The following is a 26,853-nucleotide window of genomic DNA, read 5'->3' as shown; positions in this document are numbered from 1 at the left end:
TTCAACACCTCAAGACCAGAAATCGCTTCGGACGGAAGACGATGCTGTGCGTTTGGTGGCATCAGAAGGTCATCTACTACGAGCTTAAAACCTGGTGAAACTGTTAATGCTCACCGCTATCACCAACAACTGATTAAATTGCACCGTGCTCTGCGTGAAAAAAGGCCGCATTATCGGAAAAGACATGACAAGCTGATGTTCCTCCACGACAACATCGCACACGTCAACAATGGTCCAAAACTACTTGGAGACACTCAACTGGGAAGTGCTACCCCGTTTACTCATCAGACCTGGCACTTTCTGACTATCATCTGTTTTCGTCGCTGGGTCACGCGCTCGCTGAGCGGCACTTCGATTCTTACGAAGACGTCCGAAAATGGCTTGATGAGTGGTTTGCCTCGAAAGATGAGGAATTTTTTTAGCATGGTATACACAAATTACCCGAAAGATGGGAAAAATGTATAGTTAGCGAGGGCAAATACTTTGAGTAAATTTGTTTTTGCTTCTTAGGAAAAAAAAATGTGTTTTTCTGACTAAAAAACAGCGGATTTAAGCTTATACACCTGGTAATACATAAAAGTAACATATATTACAAAAATATCCACCAATGCTTCCACGGTAACGTCTCCGTCGAGTCCGGAATGATGTATCGTTTTCGTCGTATAGACTCAGAGCGATTTTCGATTCGGATATCGTGTACACCTCGTGTAATCTAGATCGTATACACGATTAATGGCGAGTCATTTCGATCTCTTCATTCAAACATCGCGTAATCATCGAATGTCAAATTATCATTCACGCTACGACGTTATTCTTTACATCTTTCGCCTTTTTAATGTCCTTCTTGCCGTCCACTCTTATCGCGTACATCTTTGCTTTGAGTCTAACGAATTCAGTCATTAATATATCATAGTTTTCGTCCTTCATCCGGGTACTTTTTTTATTCGCGAGAGGCATACCGTACACGTTGTCCGGATAATCGTATCGAATAGCGATATTGTGTTTCATAAACATCGTCGCATTCTATATACAAAGAGACTGTCCATGTCGATGTACATGATTTTGCATTTGTCGCGATACATTGATGACATGTACTCGTGATGAAATTCGTATAAGCAGACTTTCGATATGTCGAGTATGCACATACGACGTAAATTAGCTTGTCGAATTTCACCTCGAGTTTGCGCATTTCGATGGCGATCAAATTTTCCGCAAAGACGCTGCAACTGTGAAAATTCGGTTTTGCAATCATTGCCTCCGCGCTATACCGTTTTGTTATTATTTTACATTAACGCGATTGCACACACTCTCCATGGTCTTACCGAATATCGCATTGTTCATTAGTTTATACAAATTTTTTTCGAAATCGTTTTTTGCGCGCGTTCTAAATTGTATATTGAGTTCAACATAATCGCGGAGCCATGGAAATTGAGCGAATTGTACTCGGTGGATCTTTGTTGCGCGAAGACTGTGACGTTGCTGCAGGTTGCAGTGGATGGATAACGCTGCGTACAACGTCGCTAGAAGTTTATCTTCGCTTGCCGGACGATTTATCGCGCGTTAGACAGAAAAGTAGATCAGTGTGTCGGTCGTGTAGATGCTGCAAATACTCGAGATCTACCTCGATAATATAATCGGTGGGTGAATCCGAAGCGATCGCGTTCAGTTCAAAGTTCGCAGCGTCTTCAACCCATTGAAATTCAGTATATATGGCAAAGATGACGCATCTATACAGATTATTCATCGTAGTACATCAAGTATGACAAGAGATCATTTCGATAGATCGAATGAACGCATATACTTGTTATTAACCGTATATCTGCCGGAACATTGAGACTGCCGCGTATATCGTGCTCGATGAACGATATACGACCACATCAATGTCGGTGAGCAACTCGAATCTTACACGTGTATGTTTCAGCATGGCGACCTACGTGAAACCTGACAATGTATAATAATGCGCGGGATTAAGACAGTAATTCGCAACTATTTCGGAAATTTTCGAAAATGTCAGCTATTAACAAGATATCAGTTTTCAAGTACAAATCACTGTACTCACCGATCATTCGGATGAAGAAATGCTGGAGTCATACGTTCACGATGTGAGCGTAATCGCTCTTGGATACGATATCGTCTGTCAACGAACTGAAAAATAATTCGCGCGGTAGTAGGCACGTGTCTTGCAATTTTTCGACGCAGTCAATGTACTCGTACGGAAAAGTACCTTTTCGTGAAGAAATCCTCCGCGCTGAGCTTGCAAAATTCGAAACGTACAATTTTTAATTTATCTTTGTCTTAATTTTACACAATTTTTCTGAAAATTCTTTTCATTTTTGTCTTTGATATTATCGGTATGTTTAATGAATGAAATATATTTATCGGAAATATCGTTATCGGTAGTACATCTACATGTCCATCGTATGCGGTAGCAATTTCTTTAATTATAAAATGCGCGTTGTAGCCTGATAAATTATGAAATACAATCGGAATATAGAATGAATTTTTATAATTTAAATTACAATTTGAATGCGCTGGACCGCGGTATCTACCAGTGAGATGACAATCGCGTCACGTATCGTCCGGCACGAATGGTTTCTTACAGATATGACAATGCATCGCGTTGCTACGCCTCCCATTGCTATTTAGACAACGTTTCCATGGGCAAGTTGGCGGATACGATATTTTTCACATCTACGATGTGAAGCAAATTGTTGAGTTATCGCGCGAACCACGTTATACAGTCTTTATCGCGACGGAAGTAATACGACGATAATGTGTCGTCGTACGCGCATACGTAATATCCTATGCTTCATGCCACTAACGCTTCATACCATTAATACGCAACGATGATCTTCCTTGTCGGATTTTGTCTTGCGTAAAACGCATTCCAGGTCAACATAGACGATGAACGGCACTCGTTCCCAGTTTTTATAGTTGCCGAATTTGAACCATCTGTCGTCCTCGCTCGACAGTTGGATCGCAGTCATTGATCTTCTAGCAGTTCATTTCGTGCGATTGCAATTTTTCGTATGAGCTGAAGTAATGGAGATACTTGTAAATACAGAAATCATTTTTTTTCGCTATATCTTTTTACTATTTTTTTTATTGGTTTTTTTTATCATACTTATCGGTCGCAAAAAAACTTCTTGCTCTTTTTCTTCACTATCTGCGAGCTTACGCGACGCAACAGGTTCTCGATCCACAAAGTGTCTAATATTGTCATTGCGTGAATCTTGTAAATTCAGATTGATACGTGCTCCTTTTTGTTATTGGTGAACCGCAGAAGACTTTATTCATTTTCAATGTATATATTAATCAACACCATGTTCAACAATTCGAATTTAGAAATTCCTTTTAATGTCATTGGAAATTCGATATCCGCGAGATTCAACACTGCAGTGTAATGCGGATATGATGACTCTCGCTCCGTATACTTTTCAGCCGGATACAAAACGGCGATCATCGATCACGCGAAACACGCATTGTCCATCGTACAAACACTGATCATCGTTTTGTCGCTATTTCCCGTGCAACTTCGATGTGACATCCTGCGCGCAGGAGATTTAATTTGCTCACGTTAACAGTCAAATTGAGGCGATAACGCCCAGTTGCAATAACGTCTATCCGCTGTCACATTTCTAGAACTCTTCGAGCGATGCTAGGATAAGCTCGACGATAGTGTCGCTTATATCATACGCGTATATTGGTGCATCGATATATTTCGCTGTTCTTTGTAATTATGCTCTTATTAGCACGTTAATCCTTCATTACGAACTCACCATTGAATGTGATGTTCACTTTTATACTACTGTGTTTTTCTATAGCGTCTCGAACTCGCTCTAGAGCTACATTTTCCAGCATCTTCTAAAAACCGCCGCGGCTCGATGTGATTAGAATTTATCACCACACCTGTCAATATACGACTCTCGAACGCGGCGTCGATCTTTCGCTAGACAAGAGATCGTTCATTGCCACCCGCGTACTCACCACTAATGTGCACAAAACATCGCTCCAATTGCGACTTTGCACCCGCGAGTCGCGGGATCCTCGCCACCATGGATTGTCTGTGTCCAACGGTAAGACGCGGACGCTTGGCAGGACAAAGTTCTTCGAGCTGTTCGATGCATTCGTCGTGTCATTGCAGCCACGCGAAACACTCCATTAGAATAGCGATCTGGCCGCACTGCTCCAACAATTCGCGTTTCATTCGCTCGTGATATTTCATGTCTTTTTTTTTTCTTTTTTTTAGATCACATCGCACTCTTACACGGAGCACTTAATAGTTTTGCAATGTGCGCAGATATATATATATATAATAGGCACATGCTGCACGGGAATACAATGTACATCAGCTCTCCGAGCACGACCACTTGCTGTCTAGTATATGGAAAGAACAGTCTTTGTACTTCCTGACAAGATACATCCTTTAACGCTAATATTTCGCAAATAAATCATATATGGTGGACATAAAACTGAGGTCATTATACGTTGTATAATAACAACAGATTATGCAGTGCTTAGTACGATGTTCAACGCACGGATTTCCGAAGGCTGCACAAATTTCTCTGCGTGATCCATATTGCCATCAACCATCGCTCAACCCAATAAGACATTTATATCGTTGGATTGTACTTTTTCGGACAACTCTTGGTCCATTATGTCCTCAAATTCTATTTCCATTGCTTCAAATAACTTGTCTGTATTCACATCATCCATGTCCTCAACGTCTGAACGTCAGCCGTACTTTTCGCATTACACTTGTTGCGATCGATTCGATATTACAAGGCATTAACTAAAGTGTCGCACGCTTATGACCATTATATATTCCATTTTCAACTTCTTTTTGTCCCTTTATCTACTTTTCCTATTTGGTCGCAGCATCGACGACGTGTCACCGATCTCTTCTTAGAAAAAATATTGTTGTCGATGCTTCTATTAACGTGTCGCGACGTGTCACCGATCTCGCGGTTCTTCTCAGATAAATATCATTATCAACGTTTCTGACCTTGAAAGAAAAAACTGAGAACGCACTACATTTACCTTTTCATCATCTACCCTTCATTGATGGACTTCATTTGTTTACCAGTCGGCCCATCGATGATGTGTCGCCGATCTCCTAGACAAAATATTTTGTCCACGTTATAGTATCGTGACGCATTTTAGGGTGGTTTTACGCGGCAGTGGTAGCGACGGCGGCGGCGGTCCCCAATGATATATGACGTCACAACATGGCGATGTATCGTGATATCGATAAATATCGATAGCGCTGGGATTTCACCGCGTCTTCCCCCTCCTTCCCTGCGTCTACGAATATCCCTGCGCCTTTCCCTCCCCTCGCTTACGAGTATTCCCCCGCGTCCCTCTAACCCCTTGGATTAGAACTCGCCTAATGTATCTATTAACATTGTATACATATTTTTTTATAACTAGTTTTTTATCTCGAAGCTATCGACTGAATCTATTTAAAACTTGATCGATCCAGCCGTAATTGAGATTTGTTCGCAAATCACCGTATAAAGATGGCATAGTCTCGTACTCATTTCTCGCAATACGCGTTCACTTAGCATGAAATACTACTGTGTCTATTGTTACATGAATAATAAGTAAATAAATAAATAAATAAATAAATAAATAGATAAATATTTATTCATTTCTATTTGAATATATTTATATAATTATATTTAAAGATTTATATCACACATGCTATTAAACTATATAATATTTGACAAACTATATGTTGAACATATGCAATATAGAATATTACTTACGATATAATAGTATTCCATTGTTGCGTTTTATTTTCGTATTGTACAATGTACTCTTTTATCTTTTCTTGTTCCTTGTTCAAATTTCGTAAAGTTTCTTCTTCTATCATAATCGTATTATGTAACTCTCGTCTGAATGTTTGTCCTACATTATTGAAATTATTGTTGTTCTAAAAAAAAAGTATTGCTGTAAATATATTAATATTATATAACGATAAAAATTATTTCAGAATTTTTATATATTAGGTGTACAACTTTGCTTCCGCCGTTTTCCTATAGATGGCTTTAGCGGTAAGTGGTGGTCGAAATAAATAGATCATAGACGTCATATAATAAACTTGGGCATCTGTCAACATAACCTCATAGAAACATTAGTCGATTTGTGTCTGCATCATAAAGTTATTCTCGATTGAAAATGTCAGTTTACGAGCCAAATTCTCGTCATTTGCGGAAGATTTTAATTTTTTGCTTCAATATGAAGAAATCGGCTGAGGCTCATCGAATGCTCTCAAATACTTATAGTGAGGCCGCTATTAGTAAAAGAACGTGTCGTGAATGGTTTCAACGCTTCAAGAACGGTGATTTTGACGTCGAAGACCGGTATAGCGGTGGAAGAGAGAAGGTTTTCAAAAATGCAGAATTGGAGGCATTACTTGAGCAAGACTCGTGTCAAAATCAAGAAGAATTGGCACGATCATTGGGAGTGACTCAACAAGCCATTTCAAAACGCCTCAAAGCCATGGGAATGATTCAGAAGCAAGGAAATTGGATGCCGTACGAATTGGAGCCGAGAGATGTTGAACGGCGTTTGTTTGCTTGTGAACAGCTGCTTGAAAGGCAAAGACGGAAAGGATTTCTGCATCGCATTGTGACTGGGGACGAAAAATGGGTTCATTACGATAATCCCAAGCGCAGAAAATCATAGGGAGTTCCCGGCCATGCTTCCACATCGACGGCCAAACCGAATATTCACGGCTCCAAGGTCATGCTCTGTATTTGGTGGGACCAACTCGGCGTAGTGTATTATGAATTGTTAAAACCGACTGAAACAATCACAGGCGATCGGTATCGAACGCAATTGATGCGTTTGAGCCGAGCATTGAAAGACAAACGGCCGCAATACAATGAGAGACACGATAAAGTGATTTTGCATGCTCGATCCCATGTTGCGAAAGTGGTCAAGACATACGTTGAAATGGGAAGTCCTACTCCACCCGCCGTATTCTCCAGACGTTGCTCCCTCTGACTATCACTTGTTTCGATCAATGGCACACGGCTGACCAGCACTTCCGGTCTTATGAAGAAGTAAAAAATTGGATCGATTCGTGGATAGCTTCAAAAGATGACCAGTTTTTTCGACGCGGGATTCGTTACCGGGGACGCTACCCGAAAGATGGGAGAAAGTAGTTGTCCAGCGATGGACAATACTTTGAATCATAAATGTATAACCAGTTTTTTACAATAAAGTCTCGAATTTCGGAAAAAAACGGCGGAAGCAAAGTTGTACATCTAATGTTTACCTCGCCTTCATTACGTAGTATTTTTTCGATAAGCGTTATTTTCGAAATTTTTTGTTGTAATTGTTTCTTATCCTTAGCATCCTACGATATAAAACACAATATTATTTTAACAATAAGATTGGAAACAAGACCGTTTAAATTAAATATATTACTTTAAATACGAAACATCATTATGATCTGAATGTTAAGATGTTGAATTATTATATTGAACTATTACATATATAAATGATAATTGCGTGCCGATATGATTGTCGGACTTTCAACGCAATCAATATTAATAATCCCCCCAAATTTCCCAAATTAATCTTAAAAAGCTGTAATAAACTTACTGCGAAAAATATTGCCTCGACCGGTCGAACTCGGATCTTTTGTATTCCGTGCGAGTAATATTTCAGATTGATTGCGTTGAAAGTCCGACAATCATATCGGTAATTATCATTTCTGAAATTAATTCATATTCATATTTATATGAATATATTTATATATAATAGTTCAACATTTTACCATAATATTCAGATAGTGGCGCTTCGTATTTAAAGTAATTATTTTAATATATTCACAAAAGTTAGGTGAATAAAAATATGCTGTGCAACACTTCATGCGTGAAAATATAAAAGTTTTGTATGTATATATATATAAATCGCATTCGATTTGTTATTGCAACTTATGTTTCAGCCGTATTTAGGATCATCGTCAGCGACACAAAACTTAAAAATAATCTATCAAAAACGACAAAAATAAAAAAGCAATTAAGTTATTAATAAATTAATAATTAATAATTAATTGACATATATTTAAGATTCAACAAAATTGTAACAAAATTCAACACAATTGTATACAAAATTTAAGGATATATGCGTCATTATAAAGATTTCGCGGGTTTCTTCCGTGTTCAGATTCATTTCTGGAATGCCAACGTTTCGTGAACCTTGCAGTTCACTTCATCAGGACGAGGAGTAGCCTGATATTGAGCTGTTCTTCTGTACCATTCCCCTTTTATATATTACGCTACTTGTTAGAGTGATGGAGGAAAAGAAGAGAATTTTGGATGGGGAGAGGAGTGGGAAGGGGCAGTCCTCATTAACCGGGAGAATAGTTTTCCATATTTTATTTATGTTGTAGCCATTATCTCTATTTAGATTGTTAGAGTGTTTTTGTATCTCTATGGCTTCTCTATGCTTTCTTGGAAAGTATGATGTAATGTTGGCTATTGTAGTTATTTTATCAAACAGTATTTGCTGTCTTGTTTCGATGTTGTGTTCCGATAGTGCTGATATGTTTTAATCTGACATCACGTTGGTGTTCTTCGTCATTTTTACAATGTATATACTAAGTGTACAAATTATAATTTTCGGCTCTTCCCTAAAATCAATCATAACGTTAATATAAATTGGTACGTTCTGATCCTATTTGAAATATCGAAGCACCAACCTAAAAACATTAACACGCGATTATACAGCTACATAATTTCAAAGAATAAATGAAGTTTTTGTGGAACAAAATGTCGTTTCAGAAAAAATATTTCCGTCATTACATATTGTTTGCGTTTGAAATAAAAAAAAATACCGCCAAACAAAAGTAATAACAAATTTGATATGCTTGGTTTTCGAAGAAGATGCGGTTTCGTATAACATCTGCAAAAAATGATTTGCATAATTTCGCATAGGAAATTTTGATTTGTCAGATTAAATTCGTTCTGGATAGCCGAAAAAATTTGAAGACCAAGAATTAGAAAAGCAATTAGTTGAAAATTCGTGTCAGACGTAATCAGAACTCGCATAAGCTCTTGAAGTAACATAACAAATGGTTTCAGTTGATTAAAAGAACTAGGACTAATCCAGAAAACATATCAATCAGTTCTGTATGTACTTAATGCCGATAACAAAAAGAAATGTTACAGTACGACTGGATCTTTTCTTTCGTATTTCTAAAAAAACGATTTTTTGTATAAAGTGGTATTTGGCAATGAAAAATGAATGTTGTATGACAACTCGAAAGTAATAATACTGAAGCGGTTCGAATCCATAGATACAGCAACCAGCAGGTGGTACTCGCGGGATTGATATCACTGGGCGCGAAGATCTACTCAATTTTCCCCTCTTTCATTTGGATGACATCACTGGATCGACATGGTTCTTCTCAGTCTCCTCGGGAAGAATGTCTTCATCTTTGATCTTCTCAACGGGAGAATCCTCGTTGTTATCCTTCTTCTCTTCCACTGCACTAAATTGCATTAGAACTTTTTTTCCCATTTTCAACTATTGAACATATACTATCTCATTTTAAATTTCAAAAATTTACTACTTAAATGACAAAAACAGACTTTATAATACAAAAATTCACCGTCTCGCACGCGAATAAGACTGATGTCGAGAAGCATCTTTTGCTGTAGCGAGGCTGTCCAGAAATTATCTACAGATGGCCGTTGTATATAAAACAAGTATCAAAAGTGCCGCCACGAGAAGATCGGTGTCTTTAGTTCGAAGATAGTTGCCTTAGTGTATAGAATATCTGACTATCAAATGCCACCTTTACATATATTGTTTTAAGGTACTGAGCAGCGCCGCCGCCACACATAATCACAGCCGTATGCGCTATCTCATATATTTATCATCTTTTTCTCAATGCATTGTATCTTTCTCTATCTCTCTTTTTCTTCTCACGCACAAAACATTTAATATGTTACGACATGTTCGAACAATGACATCATCAATGTAATTTGATATAATGAGAATGCAACGTTTGCAATTTCATCGACGTATGATAACTTTATATGATTTAACATAATAAACGATTTGATTTAACATAAAAAACGATTTTTTCATGTTTTGAATAATAATAATAATAATAATTTTTGTTTTTTTCATGTGCTTGCATTATTTCAGTTCGAGCAAAAAAATGCAGTCGTACGCAGTGGACTGTGGAAAAATGAACGATTACACTATTCAACTGCTGAGCAAAGACGACAAATGGCTCGAATTTGGAAACCATAATAACCAGGAACGAATGCCATCTACGCTTCATCATCTACGCTGACCTGAAGTGCGTTCTACAGAAGATGGAACCCGAGAGAGAAACGCATATCAAGAGCATGATGTGTTTAGTACAGAATACTATGTGCGATACTCGTATGACGATGAGTTATCGTCGTATCGGTTCATCGCGATGAAGACTACAGCGTTCGTGACAACTCGAAGACTTGATTCATTGCATGAAAAATACCATATCTGCTAACGTATCCATGGAAACGTTGTCGAAGCAACAATGGGAGGCGTAGCGTAGCGCGACACATTGTCACATTTGCAAGAAACCGTTCGCGCCAGAAGATCCGCGAGTATGCGATTATTGTGATCTCACCGGCAAATATTGTGGTACAACGCATTTGAATTGTAATCTAAATAAAATATTCCGGTCATCTTTCACAATTTATTTGGTTATGATGCGCATTTTGTCATTAAGGAAATTGCAACCACGTACGAAGGACAAGAAGATGTATTATCGATAACCAAAGAAAAATACTTATCGTTTACCAAACACATTATAAATACTGCCGAAACAACGAGTCGCGAAATTGTGTAAAATTATGGTTTATCGATTTTTGCAAATTTCTGGACATGAGCCTCGATAAACATCGTTTCTAAGTAGAGACAAATTAAAAATCGTATGTTCCGAATTTTCAATTTTATCGGACGAAGAATTTGGATTACTGACTCGTAAAGGTGTTTTTCCGTATGAGTACGTTGACTGCGTCGAAAAATTAATAGAAACCGAATTATCATTGCATAAATCAGTTCGTTGACGGGCGATATCCGAGAGCGATTACGTTCACGCTGCGAATGTATAGCAGCGATTCTTTAGTCGAACACTCGGCGAGTATAATGATCTGTTAAAGATATCTTATTATCCTGTTATGATGTCTTATTATTAGCCGATATTTTCGAAAAAATTTTCGCGAAAGTTGTGTCGCGATCTCGATCTCACACATTACTACTACTTGCCCAGTTTCACGTGAGATGCCACGCTGACATACGCGCGTAGTTTGAGTTGCTTACGTTATCGATATATGTTTGTATTTATCGCGCGGCTGCCTCAATCAATGTTCCGGCAGATACGCGCAGGCAAATAATAAATACATACGATTCGTCGAAATCCGTCGGAACTTTTGACACGAGCACGATCGCTCCAAATTCAGCCAAAGGTTGTATTCTTGAAATCAATCTCGAGTATCCACAGCATCTATACGACTGACATACTGATCTATCTTTCTGCCCAAGCATGGAAATAATTTCATGAAATAAAGCGTGGAATAAACTCGCGATGTTGTACGATAAACAGTGTTATGTTATTCACTACCGCAATGTGCAGCAATATATTCGTCACGATATTCGCGTAACAAAAATATAGGTTGCTTAACAATTTGCTCAATCTGTCTGGCTCTGCGATTATATTGAACTCAATACATAGTAGAATGCGTGCGAAAAACCATTTTGAGAAAAATTTATATAAATGAACAACGCAGTATTCGGAAAAATTATGAAAAACAATCGAAATCACGTCGACGTAAAGTTATTAGCAAAAAGAGATGGACGGTATGGCGCAGAAGCAATAATCGCGAAACTAAATGCAGTTGTAGCGTTTTTGCGGAAAATTTAATCGTCGTCGAACTGCGCAAATTCGAGTTGAAGTTCAACAAATCGATTTACATATATACTAGACATATCGAAAGTCTGCTTGTATGAATTTCATAGTTCGAGTACATGTTAGTCGATGTATCGTGACAAATGTAAAATTATGTACATCAACACGGACAGTTCTATATACCATGTCGAATGCGAGGATATTTACGAAATGAAACACGATATCGACACGAGCGATTATCCGGCGGACAACGCGTATGCCTCTCGCGAATAAAAAAGTACCGGGCCTAATGAAGGATGAGAATAACAGTATGATAATAATTGAATTCGTTGGACTTAGAGTGAAAATATAGACTCCGGTGAGTGGATAGTAGGAAGGATATTAAAAAGGCGAAAAATGTAAAGAGTAACATCGTAGTCAAACGATAACGTTCGATGATTACATGCGGTGTTTGAAAAGAGAAATAAGAGAATTGAAATAACTTGTTGTCAATCGTATATGATCTAAACGAAAAAGTGAGATATAAATGTAAGAGATGTTGATGTATTATAGGTATAGCAGGTAAAATGCTTATGTTCTTCGTTGTGTCTTTCACAATACATATATTGTGATGTCATCACAGCACCACTCATATCTACATACATACGCATATACATACATACAAACATACATATATATATATATTGCTACCGCACTCATATAATGCAACTTTGTCGTACGCTCGCAGTTGTCTTTAATATTTTCGCAAATAAAATTCGTTTGAACCTCAAAATTAAGACGTAACAGAAAATGTTTCCGTTCACAACTCTCCTTACACAATTTTAGATTGTAAGACCGATATAAATTGAACACAATGCCACATGCAGCGAAAACAATGAAGGAATTCATACGTGCATTGGGTTGGAAAATACTACAATTTATTCTACTAATCTAGTCGGATTACCACTTGCTCCGATTTACAGCATCATCTAGCGGATTTTCACATCTTCTGTTTAGAAGATGTGAAAAAAGCATCGATAATCTCATCGAATCAAATCATTTTTTTTGCAAAGGCATCCATCAATTGCCTGATAGGTAGTAAAAACATATAGTTAGATGCAAAGGGAAATTATTTCCCAGACTAAAATAGAACAGGATTTAAAAAAAATAAATGTTGAATTTAAAAAAAAGGCTGAGAATTAATTTTATATCTAATATGTATATGTACAGAATATCCCATTTTAACATTGACACCGAAATATCTCGAAAATTATAAAAGATGTAGAAAAATGTTTCAGAAAAAAGTTGTAAAGTATTAAATCTTTACTGATTATATCCGTTCGATATTGAATGGCGTTGTTAAGGTCAGTACGAGGTTACTTTGAATTTTTTAAATAGAATCTCCTAGATTCTTTATTGTATGTTATTATAATCCTTCTTGAGATCTTTCCAAACTACTATGATTTAATTCACTTTGGATAAGCTGTTTTGAAATTACCGAGACTTATTGTATCTACTTGATAAAGCAATCTTGCCACCTTTAACGATCACATAAAGTTTCGATTGTCTTGCACACGCTGTGTATTGTCAGCGACAAATGTTGCATGTACGCAGAATGTACGCACTATGACGAAAGAATTTGTCGAATTGCTAAAGAGAATGTAAGCAGTATGCGAGCTCTTTCCACGTCTCTATTACAACTTCTCTTTTGATCTAAATCAGATCATATAACTTTGCACAAAGATATAAATCCATTGCCTTTATTATGAACTGCATGTCTCAGAAATTAGAAAAAATGTAATTATACAGATTAAAGAACTCCGCATGATGATCTTGATCTCAATATACATTATCAAGGTGGTTTTGATAATCTCCGATAGGTTTTAGGTGGCTTTTTTACTATACGAAACAAGGAAAGAGGAGATGGGGTGGGAGTAGCTTTAAGTGAAAGTCGCATGCCCCCAAGCAGGGAGTAAGTGAAAGTTATTTCGCATAGAAAGTTATACAATATAAATAGTATATGAGCAGCCATGAGCCGTTAAAACAAATTCCCATCACTCCACTTCGGCGAGGGAAGAGAACGAAGTAATTAAATGGCGCGTTTTGATTAGTTCGATCCATAGCTGCCCACACGCTGATTGACTCTATCCATAGTCACCCACGCGGCGATTGGAGAAGGGTGGGGTATCAACAAGGATAAATATCGTGAAAATGATGGATGGGAAAATCGAGAAAAATTGGGACCATAACATTTTTTGCCGTGATGAGAGAAAGTCAAAATACGAACATGAATAGCAAACAATTTTATGACGGTCATTTTTTGTTGACGCGACACAATATCTCCAACGTATTGGCGTCTTAGTGAATATCCTTTATTTATGAGAGATGATATCTTTTACAAAAATTTTCGAGTTTAGGAGACTCTTATTTTTGCTTGGAAGAAAAGGGGAGATAAAAGAGAAACAAACATGTTTTGATGCGCCGTGTCGCCTTCAATGTGATGACACACTTGTTCGAATGAGAGTATAATTTTTTATGACAAGAATCTTAAGAATGTGTATTGTACTTCTTATACTTTATTTAAAAGTCTATGTTATAATAGCAGGAAATATGCAAAGAAAGTTAGTACGTGTCATCGTAATGATTTACTCACTTTTAGACAATATAATATAAAATAATCGTTCTGATGATTTACTCACTTTTAGACAATAAATTTATTCTGTACTCTATGTCGGAGATATTTTTATTTCAATATAAAAATCTACATTATTAAACCTGTTAGGATATTTGGATATGAATGTGAAATAGCTGAAAATTTAAGATACAAAGATTTTATTTATTGAAGAGTTATTGATAAATATATTGATAAATGAATTATATTACATGAAAAAATATAAAAGTTATAATCCTTATTAATTATGATTTATTAAAATTATGTTAATTTCATTGAATTTTAATTTAGTTATTTCTTAAAACAATATATTAAAGTATGCTTCCAAAAATGATAAATTTTTTATTTGTGTTCTCACACAATGTTCAACTTTTTTTTTTGTTATCTCAACAAGTGAGTTTGATGATGATCGATGTGAATATAAGAATTAATTAGAAACAACTCCTTAATCAAATATCGGGCATATTCGTTAAAATTATTGATAATAAATCAGTTGGTTTACATACGCATCGACACATTTGATTACTTTCTCCATTCCTTGAAATGTTGCATTACAATCGTGACGGAATAAGATCTTCTTTTTTTCATCGATTGTTCTGCTGGTTCTCCTTGCGTACTTATGCAAGCCATCTTCAAAAAAATTTCATTTTGCTTGCGTGTCATCAGTATAACTATCCTCCGTAGACGGAGGTGAAGCTGAGTACGTTTGCGAATAAGATAGGATTTACTTTGATCTTGTTATTAGGATACAACTTTGCTTCCACCGTTTTCCTATAGATGGCTTTAGCGGTAAGTGGTGGTCAAAATAAATAGATCATAGACGTCATACAATAAACTTGGGCATCTGTCAACATAACCCCATAGAAACATTAGTCGATTTGTGTCTGCATCATAAAGTTATTCTCGATTGAAAATGTCAGTTTACGAGCCAAATTCTCGTCATTTGCGGGAGGTTTTAATTTTTTGCTTCAATATGAAGAAATCTGCGGCTGAGACTCATCGAATGCTTTCAAATACTTATGGTGAGGCCGCTATTAGTGAAAGAACGTGTCGTGAGTGGTTTCAACGACGGTGATTTTGACGTCCAAGGTCATGCTCTGTATTTGATGGGACCAGCTCAGCGTAGTGTATTATGAACTGTTAAAACCGACTGAAACAATCACAGGCGATCGGTATCGAACGCAATTGATGCGTTTGAGCCGAGCATTGAAAGACAAACGGCCGCAATACAACGAGAGACACGATAAAGTGATTTTGCAGCATGACAATGCTCGACCCCATGTTGCGAAAGTGGTCAAGACATACTTGGAAACGTTGAAATGGGAAGTCCTACCCCACCCGCCGTATTCTCCAGACGTTGCTCCCTCTGACTATCACTTGTTTCGATCAATGGCACACGGCCTGGCTGACCAGCACTTCCGGTCTTATGAAGAAGTAAAAAATTGGATCGATTGGATAGCCTCAAAAGATGACCAGTTTTTTCGATGCGGGATTCGTACACTACCCGAAAGATGGGAGAAAGTAGTGGCCAGCGATGGACAATACTTTGAATCATAAATGTATAACCAGTTTTTTACAATAAAGCCTCGAATTTCGGAAAAAAACAGCGGAAGCAAAGTTGTACAACTAATACATTGCCTTCAGTAATATGTACATATTAGGTGTGGGAAAAAGTTTATGGCGTTTTTTTAATCCCATCTAATGGGAAAAACGCCACGAACTTTTTCTCACACCTAATAATTAGATGATGAAGAACTGACACGCTTTAATGTATACAAAAATGAAAACCGTATGCACAATTATGTGCATATCGTATGTTAAATTTCACAAATTTCGATAAAAATAATTCAAAGATAATAGTTTTCTGATTGGTTAGTAGGTATACTAGGCCGGTTCTAACCTATAGGGCAAGAGAAAGCGAAGCGTGGGAATATTCGTAGGTGAGGGTAAGCGGAGCACGGGGGATACTCGTAGGCGCACAAGAGAGGACAGCGCAGGGAAAGTCCCCGATCGCCGGCATTGCTGTTTACATAAACAGTGATAACTAGGGCCCTATATTTATTATCGATTTCGATCGATGAATTACATAAACATGATACGTTTCGCTAATTGAATCGATTCGTGGATAGCCTCAAAAGATGACCAGTTTTTTCGACGCGGGATTCGTACACTACGAAAGTTGGGAGAAAGTAGTGGCCAACGATGGACAATTTTTTTTTTGAATCATAAATGTATAACCAGTTTTTTACAATAAAGCCTCGAATTCTGGAAAAAAACGGCGGAAGCAAAGTTGTTCACCTAATACTAAAACCAAAATAAATCGACATTTATAATCTATCTAGTAATTGAAAAGAAAGTCTTGGAAAGTTCTTCCATGTTTGTCCGTAAATTGAGCGTACACTAATAATAATCGTGTAATGGCTCTCATTTGTCCGATCTTATTGTAATATTATTTTTCCTTCTTTTTAATTTTGTTTTCGGTTTCGGTTGAAATTGATATGTAGCCAAATGTTTCGGTTCAGTTTTGGCAAAAATTTTAGTTGGACTAGAAAAAAGTACAAATACTCTACTCATAATTTGGATTTTTTATTTCAGGATAACCAAAATAGTGGAATCGTGTACCATTTACCGGTACACGCACAATCACATTTTAGTGAATTGCTGCATTTCCTCGCAAGATCAATATTTCTCAATTTGCAACATTACAAGTTCCATACACATTGCAATCGCACTCACGAGCGTGGCGCAACTTCGTCGCGCGTTCGCAGCTAATTCTCTCTCGACTCGCCAGAATTCCCGTTTTTACAACAAACCTTCGTCTGATCTTATTGGAAACATCACAGAAAACGTGTCCTTATCCAGCCTCTTCTGAGGATCATGCAAGATCTCGAAAATGATAGTTGGGCGCCAGGCACGAGTGAGAGCGTAGCACTTTTCATCGAAATTAATCGGGAGATTCTCTATGCGATTTTCTACAGAATTGCGAATGTTGACGACTCTCGTAACTGACAGCTAGCTTTTCGAAGCTCAGCCTCGAAAATGGCAGAGAGGATGATCGAATATAGAAGATCGTTAGGAAAAGCGAGTAAGGCGATGAATTACACAATAATTAATAACAGTAAAACATATTTTAATAGTAGCATGTTACCTCTTACTATTTATACTACTTATTATCTTTTTTCTCTTTTTTTCTTCCGTTATATTCCCTCACCATCTCTCACATTTTGTGACTTTCCTCGCACATACACGCAAAGATTTATGATTTTTATTCTACCAAATTAATGAATCCAAATCGAATATTCAATGTAGGTATGATGATATTGTTAGGCATCATGATGACGTTGGCATTCGTGGTATAATATGAAATCATCGAGGAATGAGCGAAGAACGAACGAAAGAAAAAGCTTGTTTCTTGCTTTTTTTCCTATCAACAAAGTCAACAAAGAATGCATGTTTTTTTTTAAAATTCCAAGTTACCAGACATGAAGAAAAGGTGGTCTATGAAAACGAGTCACTATTATTGAACATATCGAACGCTTTATGTAGTATATTATTAAATAGCTATCATTATCGATATATTCTTAATTATAGGAAAAGGGGAAAGAAATTAAAATGTATTTTTAAAAAATCTTATTTTTTATACTTAATACACTTCTTTCGGACGCTGCGGTCATCAGTTGTATATTTTAAACACATTCTGTAACCCACAATTCTTAATATGTTTTCTTCATCGCACAGTATTAGTATTATCCATATATATATATATATATATTATCCAGATTACGTAAAGAATCTATACCTTCGTAATCAGATTCTCAATGATCAAGTTGTCACTACCAAGTATATATATCAGCTAGCTATTTGCATTTTTAAGTCTTTTATCGTATATGAGAGTTTTATTGTTGTCATTTTCTTCCAATTACAGCCAATATAATTAGGCGTTTCACCATGCTGTACGGAATCATTCCGTCTTTTCAATGCAATCCATGGTGATAAACATTCAGCCAGAAAGCGCAATACTTTTCGAATTTTGTCAAGAAATTCCATGGACATGTAAAATTGTAATGAGAGAATTGTAATGGCTCCGTTTCTTAACACCATCGCTTCCTTCACGATAAATTTCCTTTCCAACGATAAATCTTTGTACAAACAATCAAACGTGTGTTTTCTTTAATGTTTAATGATATTTCAAGGAGATTTTACCAGATGTATAATTAAATCCGCTGTTTTTTAGTCAGAAAAATACATTTTTTTTTCCTAGGAAGCAAAAACAAATTTATTCAAAGTACTTGCCCTCGCTAACTATATTTTCCTATTTTTCGGGCAATCTGTATACCACGCCAAAAAAATTCCTCATCTTTCGAGGCAAATCACTCATCAAGTCATTTTCGGATGTCTTCATAAGAATCGAAGTGTCGCTCAATGAGCGCGTAGCCATCGATGAAAAGGTAGTCAGAACAGATAGTTAGAAGGTGCCAGGTCTGATGAATAAGCGGGATGGAGTAGCACTTCCCAGTTGAGTGTCTCCAAGTAGTTTTGGACCATTGTTGACGTGTGCGATAGTACGTTGTCGTGGAGGAAAATCAGCTTGTCATGTCTTTTCCGATAATGCGGTCTTTTTTCACACAGAGCACGGTGCAATTTGATCAATTGTTGGTGATAGCGGTGAGCATTAACAGTTTCACTAGGTTTTAACAGCTCGTAGTAGATGACACCCTTCTGATCCCACCAAATGCACAGCATCGTCTTCCGTCCGAAGTGATTTGATTTTGAGGAAGATGTTGATGGTTGGGCGGGATCAACCCAAGATTTCTTGCGTTAGGATTCTGAAAATAGATTCACTTTTCATCGCCTGTCACAATCCGATGCAGGAACGACTTTCTTTTTTGTCTGGCAAGCAGAATTTGGCATGTGTTTTGGCGTCGCTCCATCTGCCTATCGTTCAGTTCATGCGGCACCCCTTTTCCGATCTTTTGATTCCCCATGGCATGTAGCCAGAAATGGCTACTTGAGAAACACCCAATTGTTCGGCAAGCATTTTTTGCGATTGGGTATCGTCCTGCAATTGACAGTCCTCAACCTTCCTGGGCCGATTTTCACGTTTCTTGTCTCTCAGTCAAAATTGTCGTTATTGAACCGGCGAAATCAATCTCGCACGTTGTTTCCGATAAAACATTGTCGCCATAGGCCTCCACAAGCATTCGATGCGATTCGGCAGCCGATTTCTTCAAATTGAAACAGAAAAGGAAAGCTTCCCGCATATGCTTTTTTTTCAAAAAACTAGACATGATTACGAAAGAAAAAATGTATGTTGTTATATGAAATTGCTAATGATGTGCACTGATTAATGTTGACAGATGTCAAACACATAAAAAAAAAGTGTGTTGTGTGTCTAGAGTAGCTTTGTACGCTTACTAATGCCACCTATGAGCAAACAGCAGATTTAAGCTTATACACATGGTAAATCAATTCCAGATATGACACACATATCATACATTTGGTATCGAATATTGTCACATTTATAGGGTACATTTGTAGGGTTACCAAAATCCGGATAAATTTCAATTTAAATTTTCCGCTATATCATGCTTCCGCTAGAAGTTGTTGTTGGCGTCCGAGAAAGCCTGATGCTTTTAGTAAACAGTCATATTCTCAAAAATGACCGCGATACCGGATTGAATCCAAGTGCGGAATATATAATCGAAGGCCTTCGCGTTGGGCACTCAGCAACGGAAATAATTCAGTGCTTTGGATACCCGAAATCAACCGTTTATGACGTTGTGGCAAAATATATGAACAGTCCAATGATGGTTTCAGTATGCTATAGCGAGGAAGAGTCATTTGAAAGAACGCACCGCAAAAGATCTCCTGCAGTCTTTGAAAGAGATCAAGCGCTGATTTCGGACGACCCAGAGCAATTGTTGCAAAAATTAGCATTGATTGTTGGTGTAAGCGAGCCAACAATGCATCGAATTACCGAGGAAGACTTTCGATATAAATCGTACATATTAAAGATACGACAGATGCTCTCTGTGGCTGCCAGGACAAGCCGAATTGTTCGCTGCAATCTGTTATTGTGTTCTTTGAAAAATGAAAGTCAGAAATCAGTTCTTTTCTGAAAAAATTTTTATTGTTGATGCCAAAATCAACCAGAGGAATGACCGATAGCTCGCCTACAATCCCAAACATATCCCTATTGTTGCCAAAATGAAATTTCCGGCCAATGTTCACGTAATAGTGTTATGTCCAGTAAGGGTGACGTCATGCCATCACATTTCTTTAAAAAAGGGGAAACTGTCACAAAAGAAGTGTATTTGCGCGTTCTTAAGAATGTAGTAAAGTCGTGGATGAAAACTGTGGCGTCCGGAAGGTCATATATTTTTCAGAAGGACGATGCACCGGCTCATACGACTCATCTTTCATTCAAAATTGGGAGACAACATTGATATATTTTGGTCCAAAGAATTCTGGCCTCCCAAAAGCCCAGATTTAAATCCCTTGGACAATTACGTATGGTAATTGAAAAGATCACAAACAAGTCTCGGAATCCCAATGTGAGATCATTAAAGACCGCTATTAAGGCAGCATTCGTCGTACAGCATGGACAGCGCTACATTATAGCGTGCGTGCGAACACTTCAGACCGAGAATAGAGACCATCATTTAAGTTAATGGAGGATATATCAAATAGTGTTCTACAGGAATCCCCCATGTGCTATGTAAAAGGATTTTTTGTAATATTTAATTTTTCATTAAAAACATTGAAAAATTGTTCGATTTTGTCCAGATTATGGTGATGCACCCTGTATAGAATATAAGTAGACAAAAAAAATATAGTCTTACAATATTATTACATTAAAAATTCTTTAAATTAATGTTTTCATAAATATGTAAAGAATTTGTTATGCTTATATTTTAACATTAATAAATTTCACATATGAACATATTTTCGTAATAAAAAAATCATAATAAAAAATTTATTTCTAAATGTATATGTAAGCATAAAATACTAAAACGAATCTAAGTTATCATAAAAGACATTACACGTGTATCTATAATGTTAAAAACGTTATTACTTTTTTTAAAAATATAAGTGACCAACATTATTGGTCAACCTAAATTATTAGAAATAATTATTTTATTTCTTCGAACGTTCTTGCACAGATTGTTTTAACTGATGTAATATCAAATCATTGTTTAATAATAATAATCATTTATTGTTATAATAGGATGAAAATCAAATTGCTACGAATATATATTCTCATTATTGTAATCAGTCATAAACTTTCTACAGAACAAAATTCTACAGAACAAGAAACAGATACATTAGTAAATTCGTGACATTAGCTTTACAGTTTTTAAATTTATTTCATATAACTGTACATTATAAATTTTCTTCTTTTTCATCTTTTATTTTATATTTATCATATAATATTTAATTATTTTTTAATTATAGGAAATATTTTATTTATAAAATATTTTTATAAAATATTTTTATTAAAAATCTGTGTGTGTGTGTGTGTGTGTGTGTGTGTGTGTGTGTGTGTGTGTGTGTGTGTGCGTGTGTGTGTGTATGTGTGTTACGCGAAACTGCAAAATTATGTTTCTACATATTCGAAAGAGTAATCTCACCGCAAAACATGTGTGATACGATTTTCATAGAAAAAGTTTTTATTACACTTATGCAAAATTATATCTAACATGGTTTTCGTCACAACTGTCATACATTGACGTCTCGCGGAGAAGAACGTATGCCTTTTATCTGTTAAACTTAAATTATCAATCGAAAAATGCTTTACTATTATACCATATACTCATTATCATATAATGACAGTATTAGTAAACTATAATCAAACGTCTATGACAATTATCAAACATACATATATCAAAATATCGACGAATGTCTATCAAATCATTGTTAAAAACATCTTCCGAATCACTGATTTAGTTTCCACCGAGGATTTAATCCTGATCGGAATGTAAAAACCAACTTACAGTCGAGTATTCCTCTGTTACAGTCGAACGGCAGGGGAATGCTACAGTTGTCAACCATCTATCGAACCATTTATCGAACATCTATCGAACTACTTTTAATCCTAGCTATACACACTGAGGTTCCAGAAACCTCAATCTCAATCTCAATCTTAATTTGGCCAATCGATATTGTATTCGTATTTTTGAACTCTTTTTTTCTTTGAAGTCAATCATCGAACGGTTCAATCATAGTTAAAGACCGAAATGAGGAACAGTTTTTGAAAAGAGGAAACACCACGCACGCACGCACGCACGCACGCACGCACGCACACTACATATGCGTATACGCACTGATACATAGTTGGTTAAAATCGGAGTATCTTTACTATTACAGTTGAAAAATAATTTTCCTCATGGAAAATGTTTCTTTTTTGTTAGAAAAGAATTTTTTTAAACATTAAGATTGGTTTTGCTTGGGTAAACTTTTATGTTCATACATATCACGACTTTCCAGTCGTGTCAGCAAGAAATGTTTCTAAAATTTATTGTATTAAAAATAAATTCGATATTAAAATATTTCTTTTATCTTGACGAATTATTTACAATGTTTTATATTAAAGAAATCTTGACGAATTATTCGATTTTTTACGAGTTTATTTGTGACACGTTTGAATATGAAATATTTACGTTATCCATCTTCGAGATAATTCTTTCTGAAGAAATCGCACATAACAGCGTAGCAAAAACCTTCTAAAAACTTTCTAAAAAAGAAAGATTATAATTAAATATTATACATGCACAGATTTTCGTTAATTTTCGAAAAAAGCATTTATTGTATATGAACAAATCGTTTAACATAATATTATAATTATGATACTTCATTCGTGTCTCGTTTTTCGAAAGCCTTTACTTCGAAATCAATCCGACATGACTGAAGGACAAGAAATTGGAAATCTCTCTGCCTGATAATTCTCGCATGACAAACAATTTTACCAGTTAACAAATGAAATGAGCAACAATATTTGTTACTCTCTACGACGTTCTCACTCAACTCCTCTCATACGAAGAAATTACACGTTAGTTTATAATCAACAAACGAGGGAACTTTTGAGTTATTAGTAACGTCAAATTGATTGGTAATTACAAAAGGAATTAGCTTCGAATCGAACATGGCAACAATTTCAAGAGAATATGAGAGTGAGTGAGTACATACCTAAACGGAAGTAGCAAGATCAAAGTAAATCCTATCTCATTCGCAAACATATTTGTTAGCCATCCATCTATGGTGCGATAGTTATACTGGAACACGCAAGTTATACTGTGACACGCAAATAAAATGAAATTTTTCCGAAGGAGGCTTGCATAAGTACGCAAGCAGAACCAGCACAATCATCGTCGAAGAAAAGAAAATACTTACTCCGTCACGATTGTAGTGCAACATTTCAAGGAATGGAGAGAACAATCAAATGTATATTGATATCAATTAACATCTATTATCGACAATATTAACGAGTGTGCCCGATATTTGATGAAGAAAATAAAGTTGTTTCTGATTCCTACATTGACAGCGAAATCATCAAATACTTGTCGAGGCAACAAAGAAGACATTGAACACTGTGTGAGAACACAAATAAAAAATTTATCATTTTTGAAAACATATTTTAATATATTGTTTCTAGAAATAACTGAAATAAAATTCAACGAAATTGTTAATATAGTTTGAATGAATCGAGGATTATGACTTTTATATTTTTTTATGTAATATAATTAATCTATCAATGTAATAATTTTTTTATCAATAAATAAAATCTTTGTATCTTAAATTCTCGAATACTCTAATGAAGATAAAAATCGGATCGTAAATCGGATGTAATGAGAGAATAACAAAAGCGTAAATGAAACTTTTAGAAGGTGAAAATTGGAATATCAAAATATAAAAAAAGCATAAATGTTTCTTTTACAAAAGCATTTCTTTTATATTTTATTGTTCCAATTTTCGCCTTCTAGAAATTTCGTTCACGATTCTATTACTTTTCTATTATGTCCGATTTACGCTCCGATTTTTATTTTCATAAGAGTATTTCACATTTGTCCAAATATCCTAACATTTCAAATTTAAATAATGTAGATTTTTATCATATTTAAATAAAAATATCTCCGACATAGAGTACAGAAAGAATTTATTGTCTAAAAGTGAGTAAATCAACGACGCGTATTTTTCTTTGCCGTATTATATATTTCCGTACTATTTGTATAATAGAGACTTTTAAATAAAGTACAAGAAGTACAATACATATTGTTAAAATCCTTATCATACATCATAAAATATCATACTCTCACTCGAACGAGTGTGTCATCACACTGAAGACGACGTCGTGTCAGTTGAACAAGTTCGTTCCTCTTTTACTTCCTCCTTTCTTCCAAACAAAAAGTCCCCTAAACTCAAAAATTTTCGTAAAAGATGTCATCTTTCATAAATAAAGAACATTCACTACGACGCCAACACGTATCGGAGATATTGTATCGCGTCAACAAAAAATGACCGTTGTAAAACTATCTGCTATTCATGTCTGATGTTCGTATTTTGACCTTCTCTTACCACGACAAAAAATGTTATGGTTCCAATTTTTCTGGATTTTCCCATGCATTATTTTGTCACGGTATTTATTCCTGTCGACACCTCACCTTTCTCTAATCGCCGCGTGAGGACTATGGACAGAGCCTGTGGACCGAACCAAACGCACCATTTAATTACCTTGTTACCCTCATCCTCGCGTCACTGACCAATTAGAGCGCATCATTTTATGCCCTCATTGCCAGAGGTGGAGTAGTAGAGATTTGTTTTGTTCGTCCCATGGCTGCCTATATACTACTAATATACTATAGCAGGAAATTTAAAGCAGGAAATTTCTATTTCATATAGTAGAAAAGAGATACCATTTTTCAAACTTCTTTTTAAAATAATTTTTTAGGACGATCATCTGTCACTCAGGACTATGATAACATATATCAAAGTCAAAATCATTGGCACGGTGTCCCTTAATCTGTAATTACCGAAAAAAAATAATAAATTTCATTCATGTCACACAAAATACGAATTTTTAGAATTCTACAGAATTAAGTTTATGTATTTTTGGCAGACCAGTCTTGGTGGGAGAGAATTCATAGACTTTAATATTACTTTGGTTTTGCTGGGAAGCCTACTTTTTTCTATTAAATCGTTATTTTTCCGTGTGATTCTTACTGAATCTCTAACTACTTCGTGTACATTTCATCCGAAAGGATCTCCATTTTCGTAATTTGATGTTTGACTATTGTTGCGTTCTCTTTGTTAGATGTTCTCTTTGTCTTTGTTCAATTCCTAGAGAAAAGTCGCTCTTATCTGGTGTTATTAGGCGCTGGAGACTTAGTCTTGCGAAGTATTAGTTACTTGTGTACGGATGTTGTTTGCTCTGCAGTGAGTCGTAGATCGTTGAGTAGTCTGATCTATTCTATTTACTAATGATTTTTTTTTGGATTCTTATTTGGCGCCAAAATTGGACTCTTTAACCACTGCAAAATTGGGTTCTTTGTTTAGTAACTGTTGTAGTAACGATCAACATTTAATTCTCTGGTAAGTTCTGAAGTGGATTGTGCTGGATTTTCCAATAATGCTTGTAAATTTCATTTTCAGCTTTGTTGATTGTCCTAAACGATCGTCAACATTGAAATTATTATTTTTGAAACGTCTGAACTAATATTCACATGTCTTGATTGTTGGAGCAACATTACCATAAGTTTCCATCTGAATTTTATGATTTTCAGCCGTTTTCTTCTGATTAAAAAACAAAAGCAACGCATATGCTTTCGAAAATGCTCTTTAAAAAGCTTCCATTTTTTAAATAGCATAAACACGATATTTATTATTAGTAAACGACTAAAACATCATGGAGTAATAATAAAGCATTAAGAAACAATAGTTGCGAATAAAATGTCTTTGACAATATTGACATTAGTGTCATCTTTTGCAAACCCTTAAAACTAAATCGCACTCGACTAATACATTAGTCTCATTTTCTTCAAGTGAATTGTTAATGAGCGTAAATGTTTATAAAAAACGAAATATTGGCTCGATCCGTGTGCATTATGTGCCAATGAGAAAAAAACCATATGATATCTAAATTAATTTTCTGAGAGCAATGATAATTTAATAAACATTTGTTTGGAATTGTACATAATTCGTCGAAATAGAAGTTTTTCTTCTTTTTTAAACTGCAAATAATGTCATAGAATGTTTACAAAAGGGTAACTTTGTGTGTGTGTGTGTG

General features: G+C 35.8%; 1 protein-coding gene across 1 annotated transcript in view; it reads right to left on the bottom strand.

Annotated features, from left to right (window-relative positions):
- LOC108692722 overlaps positions 1–26,853 on the bottom strand; it is a 67,877-nt gene that overhangs the window by 23,879 nt on the left and 17,145 nt on the right. Inside the window, exons 2-3 of the mRNA XM_018201114.1 lie at positions 7,286–7,366; positions 5,769–5,935 (exon numbers count right to left, since the gene is read on the bottom strand). Coding sequence (XP_018056603.1) covers positions 5,769–5,935; positions 7,286–7,366 — 248 coding nt within the window. The remainder of the gene's footprint in view (positions 1–5,768; positions 5,936–7,285; positions 7,367–26,853) is intronic.

Source organism: Atta colombica, unplaced genomic scaffold (assembly GCF_001594045.1).
Source record: "Atta colombica isolate Treedump-2 unplaced genomic scaffold, Acol1.0 scaffold81, whole genome shotgun sequence".
In the NCBI taxonomy this organism is placed as follows: Eukaryota; Metazoa; Arthropoda; class Insecta; order Hymenoptera; family Formicidae; genus Atta; species Atta colombica.
The sequence above is the reverse complement of the archived record's forward strand: the minus strand, read 5'-3'. Positions and strand labels throughout refer to the sequence as shown.